The 26,816-nt window shown below is 41.0% G+C and overlaps 1 protein-coding gene across 8 annotated transcripts in view; it reads left to right on the forward strand.

Moving 5' to 3' along the window:
- The window catches only part of ccdc28a (coiled-coil domain containing 28A), a 223,490-nt gene that overhangs the window by 181,764 nt on the left and 14,910 nt on the right, over positions 1-26,816 (forward strand). For 6 of the 8 annotated variants that reach the window (XM_044345265.1, XM_044345258.1, XM_044345260.1 and 3 more), the window contains one exon: positions 8,414-8,524. The exons of the other annotated variants lie outside the window; for them this stretch is intronic. In XM_044345265.1, the coding sequence (XP_044201200.1) occupies positions 8,414-8,524 (111 nt within the window). The remainder of the gene's footprint in view (positions 1-8,413; positions 8,525-26,816) is intronic. 8 annotated transcript variants of the gene reach the window in all.

Genomic DNA, 26,816 nt, shown 5'->3' on the forward strand with positions numbered 1-26,816 from the left:
CCTCAATAATTCTTAAATGGCCTTAAATCTTCCTAGAGATGGCCACCTGGCCAGACTGAGCAATCTGGGGAGAAAGACCTTGGTAAGAGAGGTGACCAAGAACCTGATGGTCTCTCTGGCTGAGCTCCAGAGATCCTGTGTGGAGATGGGAGATACTTCCAGAAGGAAAACCATCACTGCCACACTCCACCAATCTGGGCTTTATGGCAGAGTAGCCAGACGGAAGCCTCTCCTCAGTGAAAGACACAGGAAAGCCCACGTGGAGTTTGCAAAAAGCACCTAAAAACTCTCAGACTGTGAAAAACAAAATTCTCTGGTCTGATGAAACCAAGATTGAACTGTCATGTCTGGAGGAAACCAGGCACAGCTCATCACCTGCCCGATACCATCCAACAGTGAAGCATGGCGGTGGCAGCATCATACTGTGGGGGTGTTTTTCAGCAGCAGGGACTGGGGGACTGGTCATGAAAACCTGGTCCAGAGTGCTCAGGACCTCAGACTGGGCCAAACAGGACAATGACCCTAAGCACACAGCCAAGACAATGCAGGACTGGCTTAGGGACAACTCTGTGTATGTCCTTGTGCGGCCCAGCCAGAGCCCTGACTTTAACCCAATCGAATATGTCTGGAGAGACTTGAAAATGACTGTCCACCGACTGTCCCCATCCAACCTGAAAGAGCTTGAGAGGATCTGCAGAGAAGAATGGCAGAAAATCCCCAAATCCAGGTGCGTAAAGCTCGTCACGTCATACCCAAGAAGACTCAAGGCTGTAATCGCTGCCAAAGGTGCTTCAGCTAAGTACTGAGTAAAGAGTCTGAATACTTATGTCAGTTTGATATTTCAGTTTTTCCTTTTTTAATAGATTTGCAAAAATGTCTAAAATCCTGTTTTTGCTTTGTCATCATGGGGTATTTAGTGTAGATTGATGAGGGGAAAAAATGAATTTTAACAATTTTAGCATAAGGCTGCAACATAACAAAATGTGAAAATAGTGAAGGGGTCTGAATACTCTCTGAATGCACTGTAAATGTTCTCATGATGGCAGGTCACGTTCTTCGACATAAAACAGGAATGAACTTTCACTTCCACCTTCCCCAACTGGTGATTTAAAAAACAAGAGGTGGTTACAGAGGCTATTATGGTGAATACAAGAGCAAATATATCAATTACAGTAAATAAAAGTAAGAAAATCGAATGATTAAGTAAATAAAGAGAAATAAATAATAATAATGATAGAATAGTCATAGCTGTACATACTGTAGGTGGATAATATGAAGACGTTAAGTGTAAGAAGTCAGTGACAACACCACATACTCATTACATGATACTATGAAAGTATGACAAAAGGGACACTTTTAACAGTGTAGTGAATTTTCTCAAGCTTCAGCCGAGACATTATTGAGCAGCCACATTTTCAATATTATTAAGAGTTGTTTTGCTGACATTTATTGTGTTTTACAAGCATATTTGTGACTCGTTTAGATGTGGTTTCCTCAATGCTGAACATGATCAGCAGTCTGTTTTCTTCCCTTCATCCCTCTTTTGCAGTTTTCCTTCTTGTAATATCTTTCTCTCTCCCTCACTTGTATTTATGTACAAACAGGGAAAATTAGTTTTGAAGTCAATAACGAATGATAAACATGATTAAAAATAAATTGTAAGTCAGTTGCCAATAAATATAAGCATTTAGACTCAGTCACAAGTGAATTTCATGCTTAATAGACATAAGTCGACCAAGGCGATAAGGCAGGGAAAATCCTAAATAGTGACGATATACCTTTATCAGCAATTCTAATACACATGTACATGTACATCATACTTCACTAAAAAGATTTTAAAAAATTTTTCCATGAGAGCATGTTGTCTTCTTAATTTTTATGAAGCCCATTCACGCCGCACAAGCATATAACATCTTAAATATCCTTAAACAGACTCCCTTTTCCTTCTCTTTCACTTTATGTTTTCTCCACATCTCTCACTCTGGATTTTTCTCTCTCTGACAATTTTAAAAACCATTTGAGGCACAAAAAATTTGAAAAGACTTTCTTCATATATATAAACATGTGTGCATATTAGCATTCAGCTCCCGCAGTTGTCCTTGACCATTTGCGCATTTGGCTTCCTGTTCTTAAGAAGCATATTCAATGCTGCATTTAATATGAAAAAGACCTAAACTGGCCTGATGAGAGACATTGTAATACAGCAAGCGTACGTCAACTTCCATTATCCTTAGAAGACGTAACGCACTTGTGTTTTTCATGTTAAAGGGGCCTAATTGCTGCCACAGCCTTCAAAGTACGAGCAAGGCCACAGAAATGATCACAGAAGGCACGTTGCATGTATGAAGAAGGACTTGAAAAGAGCAGGGAGGTAGGATGTAAATATGGGTCATTATGGAGCCATTTATCTTATTAGGAATGGGGGGGGGGGGGGTGAAGACACAAAGGCAGACCTACATGTACACATATGCAGGCGTTAACACACCCCCACATAGGCATACACACACAAATATGCGCACATGAACACGCACACACACACACACACACAGGGACACTAAGAGCCAGCGCGGCTGAGTTAGCCAGCAGTGGATCTGTGCAGAGATGTCTTCCAGATGAATAGGTGGTAATGAGCGTGTAGTGGAACTGATTCCCATCATCCCCCTCTTTTCCTCCTCCTCCTCCACCACCACCTCCTCCTCCTCCTCCTCACCCCAGCTCTCCCTCCTTTTCTCAGGGCTCAGGTGTGCAACACATGGCATCTCTCCCTCTTTTTCCTCCCTTGTTTTCTCGCTGACTTGCCTTGTTTCTCCCTCTGTTTCCTGTCATTTTTTCTCTTCTTCTTCTCATTCTCTGTTACTGTACTTTATCCCGTCCTTTCTCTTTTTCTTTTGTCTTCTGTTGCACTTTTTCCCCAAAACTTTTCATTGGCAGACTCTTTGAAAGGCTGTTAATTGTTTACATTGTGGCCAACATGCAGACGCGCACACACCTGCACGCTTATATCCCGTGAAGACAGCACGGTCGAGCCACGCGGTCCGCTCGTGTTCGCATAAAGGTTGGCAATTCTTGGAAAACAAAATCCTGTCTTTTCATAGCGTTTGAGGGACATTTTCGCTTATTCAAATAGTCCTGTTCTTTTCATGTGCCTCGGCATTCACACAAGACCCCAGGAATAATGATGAGACGTAAATAATGACATCTTCAACAATGAAAGCAGCTAAAGGAGCAATCAGAGTTTGACTGAAGAGAATAGGTCAGTAGACTGGGACGCATAAAAGAAGGTTGGTACGCTTTTTGACGTTTTCTGCGGTAGGAAAAAAAAAGGTGCGTCAATAAGAAAAGAGGTTAAATTGTGAAAAAGTTGAACAATTGTGCTTTTTTTTTTTTTTAACCATCACTGTGTAATTTCCTCCCAATTTGTCACCATTTTTTTTTTGTTGTTTTTTAAATTTCTTAACAGTACTTTTCCATATGGATCCATATGCTCCCTCCTTTCACTAGCGCACACACACACACACACACACACACACACACACTCTCACACACACACTCACACACAGGCTCGTCCAGGGCAGGTCCTGGGGGACGGAGGCACTTGAAGGAGTGACTGCCTAATGAGGGAGAAAATCTGTTTTACCGTGGGACAGGAGGCACAGGAGCAATTAAAACAGACTGTATTTACATTACACATGCACTAATTAAAGATGTAATTGACATCAACAAGGAAACCTCATTGCGCCCCATTTAATCATTAGACATTTATTTCTACTCTGCCTCATCAACTTTGCTTGAAAATCCCCTGGTTAGAGCTGGAAATGAAGATGTAATTGTTTCACCAGTCCTGCTAGTTCACAGTTTCACTTATTCCTTACGTTTACGTTGGTGCAAATTGAGAGTCTCGTGTTGCAAACTGTTCCCATCGTTGGCACCAAATAGCTTTGATAAATATACATTAACAAAACCTACTTTTACATGTTTAGTGTTTAGTTGTACTCTTATCCAGAGTCACTGGGGTTGAGCAAGATTACGTTTTCATGTTGTAGCATTTCAGATAAGGAATAGAAAGCAGTGTGGAGACATCTTAGCAAGATAAAGGAAACTGCTAAGAGCTTTGAAAATAGGTCAGAGATGTGTTTCCCCATTTAAAAATGTGAGCAACCAGAGTAATATATGCTTAAGGTTATGATTTAATGTTTCCTGAAGACCTCTTCAGACCTCCACTTACAGGTCATTAACATATTTGCCCATTTAGATGATGTCTAATGACCTATTCTGGCTGTTTAGTGCCTTTTTTATGCCCATTTTCCAATTCAAATCTCAGGTTTTTGAGATTTTCAACTATTTCACTGTTGACAGCATAGAGGAGGTTGTACAAAGTTATACTGTAGCAAAAAACATAAAGTAAGTTTGCAAACATGCTCCATCAGACAACATTACAACTGATCTGTCAACTGTCTAACACTCTAATGAAACTCTTACTGTAAACTGAGGCAGATATTAAAGTCCTGAAATCATATACAGAGGCTTTTTAATACAGGTGCAGCCTGTTATATCAACATCTATTTGAATTACGCAGTCACATGTAAGCTACAAGATACAATATGATCTATCAATATATACAAAACGTCTGTATTTAATAGGAACAGCCAAGTAAACCATCTACAGTAAATGTACTTTGATCGCAGCAACACACTTTTCTTCAGATGATCACGTCTACGGCGCTGTGCTCACAAGAACTCAGGATAGGGGGACACACACAAATGCAAACACACACAGAAAATCACACGTAGTCCCAGGTGTAGTTATCCGGGGATTATGTGGGAGTGTGTTCTCTGATAAAGAATCTGTGTTTGAGTTTTGGATCTGTGTAGGATTCAGTGTGTGATCAGCACAACTGGCCTCTGGGGGGAGAAAAAAGAGACAGAGAGAGAGAGAGAGAGAGAGAGAGACAAATAGATCAAGCTACGGAGGCTAACGCTGTGATTTACTAAAAAGCTGAGACAAGCATTTAAGCTTTAATTTTTATAACGTGGGTCTTGTTTTCATGGTTTTGCAACTTGTCTTATTCAGAAATGTGTGGTGAAGTGTCAGAAACATGTTTTTAGTTTTCTCCTGTTTATTCAGCCAAAGCGCTGTCTCGTTTTCACCCAAAAACAAAAAAAAAAAGTAGCATAGAGGGAAAGAGTGATTTGTTAATCGCAGGATGGAGGAATACTACGGCTGTGTGTGTGTGTGTGTGTGTGTGAGAGAGAGAGACTGTGTGTGTGTTGATAAAGGAGGGGGGAACCTGTGTTTGGGTTTGGGATCAGAGTGGAGACCGATGTGTGAACAGCACTCTATAAAGCATACAGATTATCAGGTCAACACACACACACACACACACACACACACACACACACACACACACACACACACACACACACACACACACACACACACTCACACACACACACACACACACATCACACAGACATACTTACTGAACTGAACAAAAGAGGACCCGCTGAACTCTGCACACACTCACACACAGACACAGAAAGAGATGCCATGTGATAAGCGCTCTCAGGCAGGACAAATAAAATACACTCCAGGAGAGCCTCAGCAGAACTGGGCTAAAAGGCAAGAAAAGTGAGAAATAACTACATTTTTATTCACTAAATAAAAATTGGTTGAAACATTTGCATAATGGATAGTTACAGAGAGATCAGAAAACATAAACAGCAACCTTTTTGGCTGTTTTGGATCATCTATAGATATGATGTGAACACATCTGTAATAGTATTTGTTTTTTATTCAACACAAAACACAGAAAAACAGTGTCAAAGTATTAAAAGGATGTTTATTTTTAAGCCTGTTCTTGATGAAAAGCCATTTGATGAAGGTGATTTTTAAGATTAAAAGTAGATTTATGCTCTGGATAGAGACACAGGAAGAGAGATGTTGTATATGATGACAGACTGAACATGTCCCCACCTACTGGTCAAACATAGCGACTACAATATCCTCCAAACAATTCAACAGGCACCGAAATGTAGTAAAAGAAGAAATTATAATTGTTTATCATGGAAGAAGTGAATTAGAGTCTTTTGAATATGAGTGAATGTGCAATGAAAAGGCTTATATAAGATGTTATAGTGAAAATTATTCAATTATAATTCTAGATTAAAATACAAATCACTAATATTACTAAATTGTGTTTACATGCAACTTGAACAGTCTTTTCCGTGTTTTTATATAAGCTTTGTTTGTCTTTAATTAATATCTACCGTCTCATATTCATGACAACTTCTTTGATACAAGGACTCAAAAAACAATTAAAATATACTGTTTATGTTTATATTAATGAATATAGCATTGAATATTAAGTGGATATTTGGGAATAAAGAGCTGTAAAATTTCAGAATAAAGTATAAAATGCAGGTTATTTACTTGCACATCAGGATGTTTTCATCAATGGGAAAAGTGATGGTAATTGGCAGTGTGGATACTTCAGCACTTCATCCACATGAATTCCTTTTTTGTCTCACTTGACATCAGAGCACCAGGTTTTCAAGAGAATAAATGACATTATATAGCGTATATTATCTGTTACTTGACTTGGTTCTTAACTTTTTAATGAAATTGGTGTAGAAAAGTTGTCCATGTCTGGTTTCTGTTTGTTAGATTCCCAAACCTGTAGCATCATTATAAGTCAACTCCCAGTACATCTTTGATTCTGAACTGGATAAATATAGGAATATAATGTTCACTGATAATGTTTTGTACTATCTTGCAGATGCAGCACTTTATCCTTTTTAGCCTCAATATTATTTAATCACACGTTTATTAGGTGTCCAAAACCTTTAACAGCGCTAGAACCACATTTCAGCAAACCAGTGAGCTACTCTGGAAACCAGCGTGTATGATGCTGGTGTGTTTTCTCCCACTGATCCGTTTGTATCTGTCGTTGTGGGTGTGTGTAGTTTAGATTGTTTCTATAAAAGGCAGAACAAGTTTAGAAAAATAATTTAGCAACTGTAAAGATAAAAAAAAACTAACTGCTCGGATATGTGTTGCAATGCTTTCAGCAGTAAAAAGAGAAATTTGTTTTTAAATTTAAAACATGAAACTCATTACCTGTGGATGTGTGTGTGTGTGTGTGTGTTTGTCATGGAGACAGATGGATGTGATGCTGGCACCGAATCAGAGAGAACATCAACAAAGAGATCTGAACACATCACGCACCCACACACATATGCACAAACACACACAAAACAACTCCATTGTGCTTACTTGTACTACTGCCCAGTTAGGTATTTTTATGCTAAACCCTTTTGGAGCTCCACTGTGTGTGTGTGTGTGTGTGTGTGTGTGTGTGTGTGTGTGTGTGTGTGTGTGTGTGTGTGTGTGTGTGTGTAGCTACCTGAGGCACTCTCAGGTCTTTTCGTCATCCCATCATGTCAAACCTGCAGCTCTGTGATGACAAGTAGCCACAGAGAGACACCCCTCTGTGAAACACACACACACACATCACACAGAAACAGCCAATAATGCTGCGTGTGTGTGTGTGTGTGTGTGTGTGTGTGTGTGTGCATGTGTGTGTGTGTATTTTTAAAATTACCCAACAATCCAAACAGGTTTTCCTGTTGCCTCTCTCAGCCTCGACGGAGGACAGAAGCAACAGCTGCAATTAGCCCTTTGTGGCTAAAACCAGTCTGATTAGACGTCTCGTTAGGCATCGTTAAGGCTTTTACTAACGGGGCGCATAGATAATGAGCCTGCCCACCGAACAACTAAGATACTAATCATAGGATAAAACGCCTACACATTTAATTGGAGGCAGGAGCAGAGAAGAGGAGAAAGGAGACACTTTTACAGAGAGAAAGAGAGAGACAGGCTAGAGGATGGCGAGAGATGAAAGATGGGTCAGAAAAGAGGAGAAGAGAGAGAGGAGAGGGAAGCAGGGATACGGACGACACCAAGACAGACATTTAGATGTGAAGTTGCACTTTTTTATCCCCGAGTAAGACAGAGAAGAAACATTTTAAGAAGTTAAATCATAAAATTCATAAGGGGAAGCTTCTCAAATCCTGCCTAAACTTGGATCACATTAATTAGATCATAAATTATGGTTAAAAAACTTCAGTTACTGCTTTCAGATAAGCTGAAGAAGTACCTTTTTGCTCAAAAACCATATGTCATACAGCTAAAATAAGGCTGTTTTTCTTTGTTCGTGAACCACTGACAGCTTTGACAGAATTACAGAATAAAGTTCATGTGCATACATATTGCTTGAATATATGTTTTTACAGAAAGAAGGTTCCACTAATAAATACATCAATATTTTTTTACTTTTTTTTTTTTTTAAATGAGCAATGGTGACAGCCGGTTGGTAAATTGTTGTTTACCCTGACTAATACACTGTAATCTCCAGTTAACACAGAGGTCACATTGGTGCTGATGCAGGGTCAACTCCCTCCCTACACACCCCGACACCCAGAGGCACTCTGGGAATTTCTCCCAGCTACGGTAATCACATTGTCAGGTCAGAATTTTTTTTTTTTTTTATATTTTCACAATGCTCACTGCTCTTCATCCAGCGAAACAAGTAGTCTGGATATACATTACTGCAAAGAGAAAATCTGTTCTCAGGGCAGCACTTGAGCTCGGCAGCAGCATATGGACTAATACAAGTGGACATAATAGTTGCAGTGAGTATTAATTCGACACATGCGCTCACCTCTGTCACCCTCACCTTGTGCTATTATTACAAGGCCTGCACACACACACACACACACAGACACAGTCGAATAAGGCGAGAGCACAACAACACACATGTTTTCCTCACACAAAAGCATTAGCATATTTTCCCGATTAAAAACAATGTGAACTTGTAAGCACAGAACAGACATATGCAAATGACTCTGCAGCAATTTACCCAAACAAAGCTGGCACTACTGTCACACGAAGTAAAGGGAATGAGGAGGTGACACGACTAACGGACACATTAACCGAAGGTTTCTGTGTGTGTGTGTGTGTGTGCACCTAAACTCATTATAGACGGACTGAAATTGAGGCTGAGACGATCAAAAACATACTTTCACATACAGTAAATATATTTTTATTTATGTATTTGTATATTACTGTATGTTCCCATCCATTTTTGGACAGAAGATAGACAAAAAAGAAACATAAATACACATGCATGGACAAATATATGTATATATTTTTCATCCATTAACAAAAGTATAAACTACTGTTTCTTTACAGAGCAAAATTGGCACCATAGCAAAATGATATTTAAGTAAAACTCCAGAAACAACTTTTTTTTCTTTTTATTTCCCCCATAACCTTTTCCTTAATTAATTAGATTTTTTTTTTTTTGACACATGCTGCATTTAGTTAGTCAGCGAAAAAATCAAAAGCAAGAAATAATAGGAGTTGTTCACAGCAGTGCAGAGATATACAGTGACAGTTAGGAAAAGTGACAGATGAGAGGGAAAGAAAGATCTAGAAATAATATAATAAAAAAAAAAAACTGAAAAAGAGATGGAGAGACTACAGTTGACTTGGCAGGAAAGGTGAGAACACTGGGAAAAGGCTAAACATGAAAAACCGACAGCTAGAAGGTCAGCCAGCAGCTCAAATGGAAGACATTTACTGCTCCAACAAGACCGTATGTACACACACACACATACACACACACATATATATACACACACACACACACTTGCACACACAAATATAAATACATCTGAGCCAATGTCTTTGCCGGAATAATTGCACGAGCGAGCACATCTGGTGCACTTTGAGATTGAGTTCTGGCTCGATGCAGCGATGGTAATGACAGTGTGTGTGTGTGTGTGTGTGTGTGTGTGTGTGTGTGTGTGTGTGTCCACTCCAAATGCCACTGTGGTGCTTCACAGGGTTCAACTCCTCTCATTGTCACACACAGGAGAACGAAAAAAGACCTCATGATAAAAAAAAACAAACAAAAAAAAAATGCTTTTCATCTGAGTTTTGTGCTGTAACATCATTTCACTTATTTATCAGGAAGATGCAGCAAAAATAGTAGAATCTACATGACAAATGCAATTTTTCTTATATTTTCTACATTCTTAAATCGTCAAAAACACGCATTTTGACCTCGACGCAGTGCTTTTTTTCCCCTTGTGTTGAATTATTTTATTCATTTTCTGGTATTAGTTTGTACGTCTTCCTAACCTTGCTTGTCTTTGTTACAGTGCTTACACTAGAACGAAGAAAAACTCCCATTCTTCTTACATATTGTGACATATTTAAATTAGATATTTGCACTGGAAAATATTTTTGCTTTACAGGTAAATAAACTTTTCTTAAAATAAGCAACTTTGTGAATTTCAGTAGTCAGTACCACCGATTTTATACACTGCTTATCCTGTTCAAGGTTTCAAAAAATAACACCGTCATCTGTTAAAAAAATGAGAGCACAGACTGTGGTGTGGAGGTAATCCTATATAATCCAGTATTTACAGGAGCAGAACATGTACAGCTTGTAAAGGTGGGTGATGATGGGATGGAGTAAATAACTGCCAAAATCGCCACTTTGCTTCAAAGTGTCGTCGGCGTCTGATGGCCTTTACATCTGAAAAACGCTAATGAAATGCAGAAAAAGACACTGGAGTGGCCACTAAAAAATGCCCAGTTGTCATGGCGACAGAGGCACTCGAAACAGCACCTCACACACCGAAGGGAAGGTCATTATAAACACAGTAGAGTCAAATTGGCAGACGTGCCGCCAACTCTCTCTGTCACTTCCTCTCTCGTGGATGTGAGACAAAAAAAAGGGGGGGGGGGGGGGGGGGGGGTCTCCGCTCAACGAAAAGTTCAGAGAGCGGTTGAGTAGAGGGACGACGCCAAAATGACGACAGCGCTAATGATATGATGAACACAAACAGTTCTCCAGTAAAGATTTTTGGAAGGTTTTAAAGTTGACTGTTGGCAGATTTTTGCTGTATTTGTCCACATGAATATTGTTTCCTTCACAAAGTCAAAATGAAAATTTGGAAAGTAAACAAAAGTTGTCAGCCCAGCTCTTATTGAAACTTTCCCCTCTATATTATTTTGCTCATTTTCCATCTGCTCTCCCCTCATTATCCATAGATTTCCACCAACTTTACTTAATTTTCTCCATCTGTCCATCACCCTGTGCTGTATGTTGTTTAGATTCATCATTAAGTTTAAAAAAAGACACTTAAAGTCATGAAAATTTTGCATCACAAGAAGCTTTTGTGCATCTAACACGTACAGGGAACAAACTGGGATTGGGTTGTTGATGCTAAGCGTTACATGCCACAGGCTGCTGGTGCGACTGCGACGACTGGCCTCGAGTCACTGAGTAGAAGGCTGGCTGCGAAGGCCCCCCCCCCCCGCCTCCTCTAGAAAGGCCTGGGAGGCATCTTAAAGTGCAGTCATTAGGCAGTCACTTGTGTAGGTGTTCTTGCAAGAAATCTTGTCAGGCAGATACCTGCTGTCTAATTAGCCAGGCAACATACACACTTGCTCAAGGGGAAGAGACGACAAGCACAGTCAGTGGATGTGCAATGCTCACTGCTTAGTGTGTGTGTTAAAGTGTGTGTGTGTGTGTGTGTGTGTGTGTGTGTGTGTGTGTGTGTGTGCTAATAATGACCTGAGGCTCAACCTGCTGTTGAGAACAGTAACTTGTGACTCAGTGCCTTTGTTCACCCCGTAACATCTGGCTCTGACCGAAGGCTGTGGCTATGTGTGTGTGTGCGTTTTTGAAATGCATTCAAGCCGAATGGGCTGTTGCTCAAAGAGTGTGTGTGTGTGTGTGTGTGTGTGTGTGTGTGTGGGTACTGAGGCGAGCGCAGCAAGGACTAAGGCGCGAGGAGTTGATCATCGTCGTGGAAACCTCTGAGGGAAAAAGGCCTGGAAGCCCCTTCTGTCAGCTGGGCTCTGCGATGCTTCCCCTCGACTGCCTTCACACACGCACACAAACACACACACACACACACACACACACACACAAGGTCCCTCCGGAGCACCAGATTAAGGTCTGAGTGAGTGTGAGCAGAACAATACCCCAGTGTGTGTTTGTGGAGCCGTGGCTAATTGTGTTCATTTGCTGCTCAAGTTGAGACAGCTAGGACACTGAAGGGGTGTGTGTGTGTGTGTGTGTGTGTGTGTGTGTGTGTGTGTGTGTGTGTGTGTGGCAGAAAGAGAGAGAAAACAAGGATTAGAACAAGAAAGAGTGATAGGGGGAGGATGGAACAAGGACAGATGAGCGACTGCACAAGTGTGTGTGTGTGTGTGTGTGTGTGTGTTTGCAAGGGGACGAGAAGTGCAATGTGAGGCCATGCAGGTAATCCTCATTACGATGCGGAAGTGTTCATTTGCGAGGTGTGTGTTTGTGTGTGTGTGTGTTGAAATGTGTGAGGTGAGGTGAGTATTTAAGAGAGCGCTCGTTTCTCTCCGTACATCTGCCCAGCCTTGCACGCATTACACACTAAGATGCACTCGCTTAGGTTCTTGGAAACACACACACACGCACATTTACAAACACATGCTCGCTGGCATTTCGCATGAATTCACAGCTCATGCTTGCGTACCACTTAGAGAAATTAAATCCCTATTTGCCTTAATCTTTGAACAGCACACGCTCATGCCAACAAAACAGAAAAGTTACTTTCTGATGAAACTCACAGAGAGGCCTGTGTCTGTGAAGCCAAATTTAGATGCTTTTATACATGCATCTAAGTGGATGTACTTGATGAAAAGCTTCCTTTATTGGGCCACAGATTATATTTAATAATGGAAAAGTGCCTTTGCTTTACTTGTCTTTTCCTTCTATCTATTGTAACTCGATGGAAACAGCCACATAATCCAAAGAACACCTGCTTTCAGTTAATATTTGTAATAGTTTTTTTATCAAGTTTTCTTTAGAGCGAGTCACTGCCCTCCATTGATGCTGGTTGAAATTCTAGAGAACGGTTGTAATGATGTAAATTGAGCACTTTGTGTGAAATAGAGTAAATGGCACAATGTTAGGGAAAAAGGGAAAATCAGCACCATGGACAGATCCGGAGAAGGGTGGTGTTATATGGGAAGACAGTACACACTTCCTTAAAGTTGTGTGAATCAATGTTTTTATAGGAGCAGAGGATAAAATGATGTGAAATGATGTGAAATGTGAACGGAGTTGCTGATTTGAAGGAGTGAGGAACAGAATTATTACCCAACTCTGCAGCTCCCCTCAGCTCTACAGAGCTTTTTTATCCTCTTTTAGAACATTGTTTTGGTTCTACTGTTCAACTTTACTGTTTTGATCTCATCTTACCACTTTTATGAGCGTCATTTCAGCAAAAAAAAGCTCTGATAAACCCACTGTACCTAACTGCCCAGCACCAAACAGCAGACAGATAAACATGGCGACTAACTGGTGAACATAGTGGAACATTTAGCAGCTAAGGAGCCAGATATTTCCCATTGGAGTTGGTAGAGACCAAATCAGAGCTGAATTGAGAGTGAATATTGGACTTAGATTCATCGGTTGGCTAGAAATAAGACTCCAAATGAACACTAATGCTGCTTCATGTCTGCTGAATGTGTAAATAGGCAACTGTTTACCAGTATGTCCTCCAACAATTCTACAAGGTGATGGTATGTCAGTGTTGTGTTTTCAGCCTGTTATGCACAAAAAAGTTATTGCTTCTCTGTCACCAAAACCTAATTTCAATCCCTCAGAACTACTATAAACCTACAATATATCCAAGCTCTCATTCATGTCAAAAATCCTTGAGAAAGTTCAGTCTGTACTATACAGCAGCTTTATATTGTGGATGTTTGTCCAAGGATGATTGAGTCAATGTGTGTATTTCTCATAAAGATATTATAATAGCTCTAAAAATAGGAGTTAGAGTCAGAATGATATGCTTGGATCACCTGTCACATTTATATCGCATGGGAGTAACCACGCCAGTCTCCAAGACTTCACACCTCAACATCCAAGTCATAATTATAATTTTATGACTTTGTGCTAAATAGTACAGATCTTCTTGAAAATGCTAACAAATATGGAAGCATCACATCATCCAAAGTCAGTCATTCAGGCTAATAAGATGTTAATTTAATGTATATAATGGTATGCTGATCATGTATAGTACTTTAAATTTTCACATAACTTTAGTTTTCCAATGAACACACACTGTTGTTGATGTAATCATGGTCACCTTCCATCCCACACAATGTTAACATGCAGTTAATCTGATTAATCTTAACATATAATTCTTAACATTTGGGGGTTTAGTTTGCTTTGAGCTCATAAAATGTATTGTTAGTATCTCGATTTTAAGTTGAGTTTGAACAAAAACACTTGGCCTTTGGTGTGGTGCAGGTTTCACAATTCAACACAATTGTTTTACCTTTTTCATGAGAGAACGCAGAGTCGCTGTTTGTCTTTAAAAACAGAACAATAGAGGCCAATTGTTGGTCCAGTAGTCCCAGTGAGACAAAATATGAAACAGTGGCAAATCAATGGCAAATAATGTCATCTTAGAAGGTCATACCTGGACCTTTTGGCTTTGTCAATACAAACACACATACACACATGCACACACACTTGAATTAACATAACATAGTAAAATGCACAAGTGCTCTCAGCATCTTAATAAACACTGATAACATTTCTAATGATAAAATGACTGTGTGCACACACCGACACACAAAAACTACAATAATAAACTTACACACACTTGCACTTTGTCTCTCTGTGCCTCCCTCACATGTAAACTCTGCAGGCTACTAAGCGGTATTAAACCTCCCTGCCTGGCCACGCTGCGGTTTCCCCAACGCTAAGTGTCCCTCTCTCCTCCCTGCCCGGGGCGAGCGAAGGAGAAAATAAACAACTAAAGAGACAAACAGCGAGAGCCACTTAGAGCCACTTAAAGCCAAGGCTCCTTCCCACAGCGAAGTACTTCCCTAGGGCTACTGATGTCTGCCTGGCACGGTGGGAGACAGAGGGGTAGAAAGACAGAGAGAAAAAGAGTCAAGAGAAAGAAGTGAAGGAGGGGAGAAACATGGTGGAAGGTAGTGAAACGTAAAGGACAAGTTTCAGAGTGAGAGGAGATACGAGGGCGAGAAAGAGGTGGGAGCAGAGCATGAAGGATAGAGAGCTCAAAGAGAGAATCTGTCACTTTTGTTCTCCTCTGAACATTACCATACGGGGCCTCCCATAAGGCGAGGAGAGTCAGCCTTATGAGCAGTGGCAGTTACCTGTGGAGAGGAGACATCAATTTGAATATAGCCTTACTGATGAGTTAAGACACACACCCTTCCCTGCTGTGGGCAGACGGCAAATGATGCGCCAGACTTTCTGTTATACAATCATCTTTGACAATTTAGCTTTAAAAAACAAAGTCAGTCTTTTAGCTTTCATCCTAAAAGTTGAAATATCAATGTTTTTTATGTCCTAGATAATGAATGAAGTACCAAAATGGGGGACAGCTGCTGGCTTTGGAAGCATTTTTTTTCATACTTTGAATATGAATGTTTGATTTAAAACATTTGCAACGCTCTTTATCTTATAGCCATGAGAAATTCTGTTTTTCTGTCGACTTGGTAGGTCAATTTTTGTGAATTTGTAGTTTAAAATGACATCTTTTGAATATTTTAAATAGTTTTTATCCATGTTCGATATCTCGCAGTCTTCTTCACTGCCTTTGTTGGCAGAATTAATGCAAAAACAGTGACGGGAAGTTTATTAAGTTGCTCTCACATGTGCGTCCTCATGCACGATACAAACAAAACGGGACCCACCAGCAAAGACATCGCTCCATAGCACTACTAGTGGTCAAAAACTACACAAGATACTTTTAAGAGTTTGAAATGTCTTGAGAGTTTGAAAAAGAGTCAGTAAAAACATCTGGCTGGCATCATGATCATCACATGTTTGGCTTGGATCTGGTTAAAACTACAAATATACATCCAGATAAGACATTTGAATAAATGTGACGAGTTTAAAATAAATCAAAGCTGGAAAATGATCTTGCTCACTAGTCACTGAGGGCATTTACCCTCATAAATAATTAGATTCTTTCAATTAAAGGGTGTTTTTAAGGTGCTTTTCTTAATGTCTCAGTATCTACTTACTTTCTGAGGCTTAATGCCTTAACTAGCTAGTAAGCAGGCTCCTTTTTCTCCGCCCTCCATCTCGCCCATGTCTTGTTTTAAGCTTTTTTTTTCTCACTCTGTTCTCTCTGCACTCAACCTTGTTCTCTCCACTTGGCTTCCCCCTGCTCCTTCCCTCTCCCTCCCTTTTTCGTCCCCCTGACTGCGAACCCAAAGGTCACCTCTCCCCTGAGAGCCCTGTTTACCTGAACCGCTCCCCTCTTTTTGACATTCACCTACTTGAGAGATAGAAGGAGAAAAAGGAAGAACAAATTTAGCTACTCTTGGCTTGGAGGTTGGTTGCTCTGTAAAACCTTTACAGGCATAGAAAAACTAAATGTCATCAGCAGTACGTGACAAGCACACAATGGATCTTAAAAACCTTTCCAAAATGGCCACATCCTGTCAGAATAAAACATCAAGTTCTTCTTTTATTATTCTAGATATTTTGCACCAAAGCCTTTCAATCGCAGAGGCAGAAATCCACCACTTCAAATCTTGACACATGTCTAACCTTAGCTAAAATGCAACAAGTTCAGGTCCATTCTTTGGCGTTGTCAAAAAGCAGTAACAAAAATGAAAGAAATTACTGAGTAACCTTCATTTCCTTTAACCAATCAACTATGTTGGCCCAAAACAGACACTGACTTGAAACATGAAACACACAAAGCCAACAAAAATTCCTTGAAAAAATAAGTTTGAAGTTGAACAGTCCTTGACACGCATTCACATCAAGCTAGTCAATGCTTCTTTCACACAAGGAATTAAGTCCTATGAGACAATTTACGCACAAGGCAGTTAGCTTCTTGAAAGCCGTTTGCTCTGTTTACTTTCAAAGTACTTCCGGGTTTTGAGAGGCATGCCATGAAAAAAACAAGTGGCCACTTCAAAAAAGGATCCAGCCTTGGATGCGAGTATGCGCTGGTATGCTAAAATGCCATTTGTGTATACAGTGCGCATCCGCAACTGTGTCCGTCACCATTTTATTGATGAGATGACACTTTAAAGATCCAACGAGCTTCTTTTTCTAAGAAGTGCTTTTTAGAGATCACTTTTTTGAAAGTGGTTTTTATCCCTTTTCTGTTAATACATGTGCAGGTTCATACATAGTGTATGAAAAACACCAAGTACTGTAACATAAAAGTTTGCAGACAACCACTTGAAAAAGAATCCAAACGCTGTTCCTCTCTAATCATCTCAGAAGCTTTGTAACCTTGCAGTGTGTGTGATGTGAACATGCATGCCTTCACTGTCACTTATACAGCTAACAGTGTGTGTTTATGTTGAGTGTTATGCATGCTGATGGTGACCCAGACCCCCGCAGTGCATCCCACCCCTCAGGCCCTCCCCTCCCTGGGTGAGGGCAGCAGGATGGGGTCAAACAGACAAATCTACCCCCCTGCTCCATGGAGGCCTGCCCAGGGCCATTAGTATCCATTACCAGGAGGCATGGACACACCACAGCCTGTGGCGCCTGGTTTCCACACACACATAGTCGAGCATGAGCAGAGCTGCAGATGAGACTCAAGTCCACATAAAGTACAAGTCGATTTAAGAGCATCGAATCACAATAAAAGCGTAAACTGCCATATTAACACACATGGGGCTACATAAACAAACAGAGGCTACTCAAACATTCATGAATAAAGACAAAAACACACATTTGCATTGGTATGTAAAAGAAACTCTGCACGCAAACAAACACTCCTCACACCTCCAGCAGCTCACGACAGAGGTCCTTACTTCAAACAGACATTCTCAGAGGGGATGACCTTCTGGGAGTCTGTGGGGTGTGTGTATGTGTGTGTGTGTGTGTGTGTGGGCATGTTGGTAAGGTGTGGGTTCAGTACACTACAACCATCCTCCGTCTTACATGTCTCAGTCACTCACAAAGGCGCTCCAACGATGTACAAACACCTCGCTGCCATTTCTACCCAACAGGTGCGAGCTAAATGGTTATGAATGGGCTGCTGGGCGATCCAGCGGAAGTTTTTATGGTCGGTAATGTAATTTTAATAGAAACATCAGGAGCAGCCGGCCGACCCATCTGTCTGAGAGAGACATAGTAGTGATTGAGACAAAAGTGAAAAAGAGAGAGGGATCAAGAACGAAGGAAATGAATTGAAATGTGTTAGATGAGAAAACAGGTCAGCTCAGCAATAAGAGCACTAGTCATAAAATATGAAACATAAGATAAACAAGTAAAAAAGATGGGATGAGATATAAATAAAATATAACACTATATACATGTATGAAAATGAGGATTTATGTATGAGTGTATGAGTGTACACAATGGTATTACCCATTGGGTATGTAGCAGTCCTGGTTCAATAGCAGCAGTCATGATTGATTGTGCATTTTTTATGTAAGCAGTGCAATAAACAGACATCGCAGACAAGCAGGTAAGCAAATATGCGATGTAGGATATTTAGATATATGAGTTGAGAAGCCTGATGGCCTGGTGGTGAAAACCGTCTTTAAGTCTGGTGGTACGTGTGGTCATGCTCCTGTATCATCTGCCAGACGGTCCTTGATAATGCTGTGCACCTTCCACAGGAACCGCTGGTGGAAGATATCCTGAATGTCCGGGAGTTTGTTGCCAGTGATGTTCTGTGCCACCTCCACCTCTCTGTAGTGCGGCTGCAGGCAAAGCAGTTCCCGTACCAGACAGTGATGCAGCCCGTCAGCAAGCTCTCAATGATGCACCTGTAGACGTTCATGAGGATGCTGGTATTCATGCCACCCCCCCACTGTCTCCTGTAGTTTTGTTGACGTTGGGAGAGAGTTTGTTGTCCTGATACCATCTAGTGAGTGTCTTTACCTCCTCTCTGTAGGCCGTCTCATCGTTGTCCATGGTGAGGCCCTGGATGGTCGTGTTGTCAGCAAACTTAATAAAGACATTGAGCTCGTCGGGGAGCGATGCGGTTGGCTGAACAATGTCGCTGTTTTTCCCTTTGTAGTCCGTGATGTAGCGTAATCCACTCCACATGCATCTGGGATCAGAGCTGTACTAGTTGGACTCCACTTTGCCCCTATAGGCCCTCTTTGCATCATCGATTGGCCTTCCAGAGGTCATAAATGGCTGATTTGTAGGTATCAGGGTCCCTTTGAGTTGAAGGTAGTGGTCCGCGCTTTGAGTTTAGCGCTGATCTCCCAGCTGACCCAGGGTTTGTGGTTGGCGTAGGTGCAGATGGTGGCCTTTTGGAACAACATTGTCAATGCACTTACTTATATTGCCTATAACAGAGTCTGTGTATTCACTGATGTTGCCATCGGCTACATCTGCCAGTCAGTTGTCTCAAAACGGTCCTGTAAGAACCATCAGCCTCTTTGTTCCATTTGTAAGTGACACTAGAAACCATTTTTTCCTGTTTCAGTTTCTGCCTATATGCAAGCAACAGTAGGATGGAGCAGTGGTCTGCCTTTCCAAAAGCATGGTGGGGGAGGGGTTTATATCAGTCTTTGATTGGGTGTTAACAGTGATCTAGGGTCTGCTCTCCGCTGGTGGGAAAAGTGATATGTTGGTAGTATTTTGGGAGAACCTTCTTCATGTTGGCTCTATTAAAATCTGTTAAAATGAACGCAGCCTCTGGGTGTGAGTTCTCCAGTCCATTTACAATCCTGTACAACTCATCCAGGCCTAAAGATTGGGTGAACTTGGGAGAGCTGAACTTGGTATAAAGGTCTAACTCTGATGGTCAGCAGCTCCAGAACCAGGGAGCAGTGCTCTGTTAAAACACAGACATCCGTGGCCCACGAAGAGTTAACCATAGATAAGATAATAAAGAAAGATTCTGAGGAAAGGGGAAGATAAAGTCGTCACTGCATCCTTGGTTGCTCTCCGTTCAGTTCTTGGCTCTTGCAACTGGTGTGTGTGCGTGCATGCGTGTGTGTGTGTGTGTCTGGCATGTCAGCTGTGGCTGGCTAACAAGCTGCACTCTCAACAGCCTATTATCTAGAGCATGGCAACTGGCCCATACCTGCAAGGTGTGTGTGTGTGTGTGTGATTCAGAGCGTGGCAGCTGTGTCATACCTGCAAGCGTCTTCGGGACACTCTCTTCGTCTGTAATGGAGCAGAAGAGGGAGATTATGGGAGAGATGAAGGACAAAACTGATATCTTCTGCCTCCCCCACATCTTTTTCTCTCCGTGTCTCCTTCCCACATGTGAGGAAGGGCGGCGTGGATGGGTTCTCTCGCCTCCTTGGAGGGCAGAGAGGAGACAGGGTGCCAGAGGCCATATGTACACACATGACATGCAACACATACACCAGGACAATACATGCATGGTCAATGCTTATCAAATAGGACAAGAAAAACAAAACAGGTCGAGAATCGATGACTTTATTTATGCTTTGTGTGATATTTGGAAAGTCTAACTTAAGCTGTCTTCTGTCTAATTTTAGTCATTTCAGAAATGACTAAAAAAAGAAAAACAGCAAGCTTTTTACTTCTGTTTATTTCAAAAAGCCCCTGTATCAAATCATTTTTGGCTAATAGTTTTGTGTCCAAAATAAACCATTTTATAATGTTCTCCTATGGTGAAGAAATAGCTACATTTAAGCCATTAAAACAAATTACAGTCCTTACAATTTTCACCATATCAGGCCCAATTTTTGATACTATTTATGGATGAAATTTTTCAACAAGCTGTTCTATGTAGTGATTTTTATTGGTACTTTCTGAGTTTGCCTTTCCAAGGCGAGATTCAAACTACATACCTTTGCATAAGGGATTCACAGGAAATGATTCATGCATGTACAAGACATTATACTAAAGATTAAAAAAAAGTTAAATTAATGAATAAATGAATTTAACGTTATGCGGAAGATTACATCATGAGTTCTTTATTGTTCTTTGTCGAAACGTGATGCACAGTTTGTTTGGCTGCGCTGTAAACAGATAAATGAGCTACTCTTCTTCTGATGCACACAATAACACTTGTCTATGTTTCAGGAAAGATTGACATTATGGTTGTAGGACATAAAGGTTGACTGTTGGAGGGAGACAGAAATGGAATCACAGTTTTTGGTTCTACTTCTTGCGATAAACATTAACATCAGTCGTATGAAGAAAAAAACTATCCTGTTTTTTTTGTTTGTTTCTTTTCCTGTGGACTTTCTTGGCATTTTTCTTGTTTTTTGTCCAAGTTAAAATGTATTTAAATTTAAAAATGTCTTTTGATTATCTCAAATTCATAATCTTCAATCTAGATTCAGATGTCAACCATATTGCAGGTTGCAGGGGAAATGGTCTAACCTAAATTTACAGCCACCAAAAATATGTCAAGTTTTGAAGAACTCAGAGTAAATAAAGGAGAGTAACCAATGATTTAATATGTTAAATAATATGTGAATCAGTCATACACATATATAAGAGTGACTGAACCGGGCATACTGTCAAAAACTATCACAGTACACAACATAAAATAAGTAAGATTTGTTGACTCTGGTGCTCCTGCTGCTATAATATGTGTGAATAATAATGAAGGTGATCGTTTTATGAATAAAAGACAGGTGAATCTTCTCGCAGTTGTGTTGGATTTATCTGCTGTTTTTCTTTCTCCGTCCCTCCTTTCTTTCTCTCTTTCCTCTCCCCCCTCTTCTCTCACCGTGACCAGAAGAAGTTCTTCTGCACTGGTGCCCCTCCATCCATCCTTCCAAGCAGAAAACCTGCACACACACACACACACACACACACACACAGACGGACACTCTTCCCACCTACCCACACACACCTCTGACGCACACACACACACACACACACACACATACGCACACACCTTCCTCTCACCCCCCACCACATGCGTACACACTCACCACCGGCCACACCAGCGGAGGCCTTAGGGCTCAGCCATCTGCTGCCCACCCAGCCCATCTCCCCCCCTCTGTAGTACCCACCTTCCCAACATATGCAGCCCTTGCCCTGGGTAAGGTGGCAGGGGCACTGGCCCCGGCCCCGGCCAAGAGATAGGGGTGAAGGAGCACATATGTAGCCCAGACGGTGTGTGTGTGTGTGTGTGAGAGAGAGAGAGAGAAAGAGAGAGGAGGGGGGGTGAAAAGAAAGAGACAAATCAAGGATTAGTTAGCTCTCTCCTTGAATCTCTACATCTATTTCTCGCTCTGTCTCACCCATATGGCCTGTTTCTTCCTTGTTCACACCAGCTCAGTGACCACCAAGGTCGCACCCTGCAAAGGGCTAGTGAGGCCTCAAGCAAAGCAACTGAGAACGGAGCAGGGAGAGGGAGACATGGTGGGAATGAGAGGGGGGTATGTGGTGCTGCTGGTGGTGGTGGTGGTGGTGGTGATGGGGTTGGCACTGTCACTGAGACACCTCCTTTTTTACGTCCCTTTTTTCTATCCTTCACTTTCCCTCTCTATCTCTTCCCTCTGTTAATTCTTGCCTCGGGGCATTCTCCGCCACAAAAGGCAGGAAAAAAAAAAACCGAGTGGGGCACTTTCATCCTCTCATCATCCTTTCCATCCATCTACCCTCTGTCTCTTCCCGGATAAGATGTGTGTATGTGTGTGTGCGTGCAAAGCGAAGTGATATGACAGCAGCGGTGGACGTTTTGTTTCATTGCTAACATTAATTACATTGACTATTCCAAAGTCTTCCATATTTCATGAGTGTTCTTTTGCATGCACAAGCGATGCACCACTCTCCTATTCTCTTTAGTCTTCCTGCGCCTCTTTACACGTTCCAGGAAACCCGGCGCTCATGTCAGTATCAGGTTGGGTTCGAAATCCAACAGGGAATAAGGCCAAAAATACCTTGGAAAGTTCACAAAATGCAGTTGTGGTAACATTAGTAGTTACCGCCAGCTGTCCAACTAATGCTTAACTTCGAAAACCTTAGTTTCAGAGATGCCGAAAAGAACAAATACCACATTGTAAAGGCAACTACAATGCAGAAAAATTCAATTTGGTGTCAGTATTAATAGGAATGTAGTAATGTTGAGGTAATGTCCTCAATGTGTCAGTTTGGGGACAACAAATGCAGCGTTAGCACACTGTTGGCTGCGAAGAGAACAATAACAATGTCCTCATTATACCTTGTTCAAACGTGTCCAAATGTGCTGACAATTCCCATAATCTCCCAAAGCCATTGTAGCCATAATACTTACAACAAAGAGTGTTTTGACTCTTCTTAATTTTGTCTCGATTGTAGATATTGTAATATAAGCATCCACTTGTGTTTAAGTGTCACCTATAATAATGTAATAATAACACTATTCTCAACACATATGTGGATTAGGAGCAAAAAATTATATAAATGGTAGAAATTTTATTATAAACACTTTGTAAAGTTGTCTGTACTCAAAAAGGCTTTTGGTTTTGCCATCAAACAAGCAGATGCAGACTTGTATTAAATCATCTCTTTCAGTTAAACACATCTGTGTCAATAACAGGTAATTGTAATATAAATATGTAGAATAATGGACAGCACAGTCTCTACAGTAGAGAGCAGAGATGCACCAATCAGATACACCGGATCAGCATCGGTCCTGATAAATTAGCAGGTAATGGACGTTATGTGACTGATCCACGTTAAATACAGATTCTTCATCAATGTCAGAAAAGTCTTGATCCTATGCCAAATCAAAAATGTAGTTACTACTCGCTGTTTTAAAAATTAAAGTTGAGGGTGGTGCTACTGTCAGGTTATATTTCTATTATTATACTGTAGATAATATCTTTGTGGTGGTTGTAAGACCAGAATCATCTTTCTGTCTCCTTCATCTTCTCTTTTTTTTATCTGACAAAAGATTAAGCTGTTACACATGTGTGTGTAAAAAAGAAAAAAAGGTGAGCGGGAGATAATAAGTGTGTGTATGTGAGTTGGAGTTTGTGTGTGTTTGTGTGTGTTTGTGTGTGTGCGTGCGTGCTGCGTCTGATGGATCAGTGATTAAATAAATCATGGTAACCTTTCCTGTAACCTTTCCCCCCCTCCCCAGCCCCCGTTTGACCTTACAAGACCCACGCACATTAAAGACTCCTCTCTTCTCCTTCATCTCTCCCCTCATCCCCCGCCCCCTCCCTCTACCTCTTTCTTCATCTCCTTTACATAACTCTGTCATTCTTTCTTCCTTTTTTTGTTGTGTTCACTAATACTTTCTTCGGTAGCGCTGTCTTTCCTTTCCTCATGCATCAACTAATGTCACCTGTCATATTTCCCAGTGTGACAAGTTGTCACTTTGAGTAAAAGTTACCAAAATTGGTCATTTTAAAGATTGGAATTTAATTTCCAAACAAAATATCCCGCCAGATTTTGATGTGAGGTGGTCCTGTATTTTTAAAAGTCTTGCTTTTGGTGAATTTTCCCAAATAAACAGTAATTTGGAGAGTGTTGGACTCTGTAGGTCGAACCAACCCAGTGTGGAGGCCTCAAGGGAGGGTAAAAATTCAAACGGTGTAATGTCGTGTTCTGTAACATAACATGGACCTACATATGGCAAATTATTTATGAGTTTATGAGAACAGAGGTATGTACAGTAGCAAAAAACTGTACTCAAGTAAATTTACTGTTACTTAAGTTCAGGTAACTGTAAACATAGTCATTACAATAACTACTCGGTACAATGGTTGGTACCACTTGGTATATATTTACAGCATTTTTGTACTCAGCGTTGCATCATACTAGTATGATATGTATGACAAATATCATACTCTACATTATATGAGTAGAAAACCTCATGAGCATGCTGACATTTACTTATTAGCACTGAACACAAGATGCAGCTGATGCCTGTGGGAATGTGATTGTTTTTGCAGGTATTTAGTCAGTCAAACAAAGTGAAATTTTGACTTGATGATGGCGCTGGAGAAGACATCAGGGAATCACAATTCATCCCGCGGGCGACAAGAATGTCTGTGCCAAATTTCATGGCAACACTTTCAATAGTTGCTGAGATATTTTCCGTCTGAACCAAAGTGGCGGCCTGACCAACCAGCGGACTGACTGCCTGACCGACCAATGACGTTCTTAGAGCCCTGTCCGTAGGCTGAAAAGAAAGAAATGTCTCTGTATAATGGTCTTAAGAGGACATAATTGACAATTTTGTAGATTGCCAAAAAAGGAATATGCTCATCAGAAGAAATAGAAAAGTAATGATATATTTTCTACAATGAATATATTTCTGCTTTCTCCCTTTTTCCACCTACATCACTGCCTTTTTTTTTCTTTCTCAAACTCACCCGCTTCCTGCAGGTCTCTGTTTCTGTTTGCCCCGCTTTCCTTCCATCAGTCCAATCCCTGAACCCCCATCAACCTAAAAAAAAGGTTCAACTGTTCCCTTCTTTTAGCATTAATCTATGTGTGTGGTTGTCAGTGTGTGTGTGTGTGTGTGTGTGTGATCTTTAAGATCTGCAGGTTCAAACGACTACTCTCACCACGCCTTGCCACTGAACTCACCAAGAGGTCGCTGAGACACCACAATGTGTGTGTGTTCATGTGTGTGTGTGTGTGTGTGTGTGTGTGTGTGTGAGCTGACTCCCTGATCTCCCGCTCTAATACCCTGAGGACCTTTGGTTCCTTAACTATAGGAGGTCCTAAGCAACCAACCCACACACAAACACACACACACATGCACGCACACACACACACACACATCTTCAGAGGATATCAAAGATTAGACATCAATCATTCTCACCTCTTGAAGTCTTGAAGAACGAGCACCTCATATGAAAGGTCAGCGCACGCCTGGAGAGCTACAACAAATCAATATGCAATGATGAAGGTGATGATGAGGATGAATAACAGAGGGAAGAGGAGGGTAAAGACGATGAAAACAAAGAGGATAACGATGAACAATACTGATGATTCTTCCACAATCTGGTAAAAAAAACAGACCAACACTTGTCATTCAACTTGCAATACAGACTTTTTCAATAAGTTGGAATCAAGTATCACGACCTCTACTGGAAAACACAAGGCACTGCAACAACAGTGGCTCATCACAGCTCATCACTTGAGCGGAAAAAATTCTACAAACCAATTCTACGCTAACCTGCCCTGCACCAAACAACAGGCAAACAAAGTTAGCAACTAGCTGGTGAACATACTGGAGCATTTAGCAGTTCATTTTAAAAGTTTAACTACTCCTACTTCACTTAGGAGGCTTCAAGTTTCCATGTCACACTTGTGTATGTTGAATACTGGACCACGATTGGCTCCAAACTAGTTGTTATCCTTTCAGCAACAGCCTTCTAGTGTCAAACTCATACATCATTCTGCACAGTGAGGCTTAAACATCTAAGTAACAGTAAGCAAAACACATTTCTGAGAGGAGGGAGACTTTAAATTTGGCGATTCAATTTAGCCGGGTTGGCTTCTTAAAGATGTAGGCGCATTGCAGCATTTAGTCTCAGTTTAAGGCCTCTTATCACACATATATTAAGACATTTTGTGCTACAAGACAGTAAAAATCTTCCGTGTTGCCTGTTTTAAGGCCACAATAGTTTTCATAATTTGCAGATGCGAGAATAATGGAGCGATTTTTCTTCTGCTCGCGTGAACTTCAGTGCACTTCTGTGGTGCTGAACTTCACTTGGCCGCGAGTGCTGAGTAGCTGATTGAGATAGGAGCAGGGAGGCTTATCTCTGAACGCTTGGTGTTTGGATACGTATGATGTCAGACCAGCTCTCATGCTTTCTAGGCTGGGTGTACAGATAAG

Source organism: Thunnus albacares, chromosome 24 (assembly GCF_914725855.1).
Source record: "Thunnus albacares chromosome 24, fThuAlb1.1, whole genome shotgun sequence".
NCBI lineage: Eukaryota > Metazoa > Chordata > Actinopteri > Scombriformes > Scombridae > Thunnus > Thunnus albacares.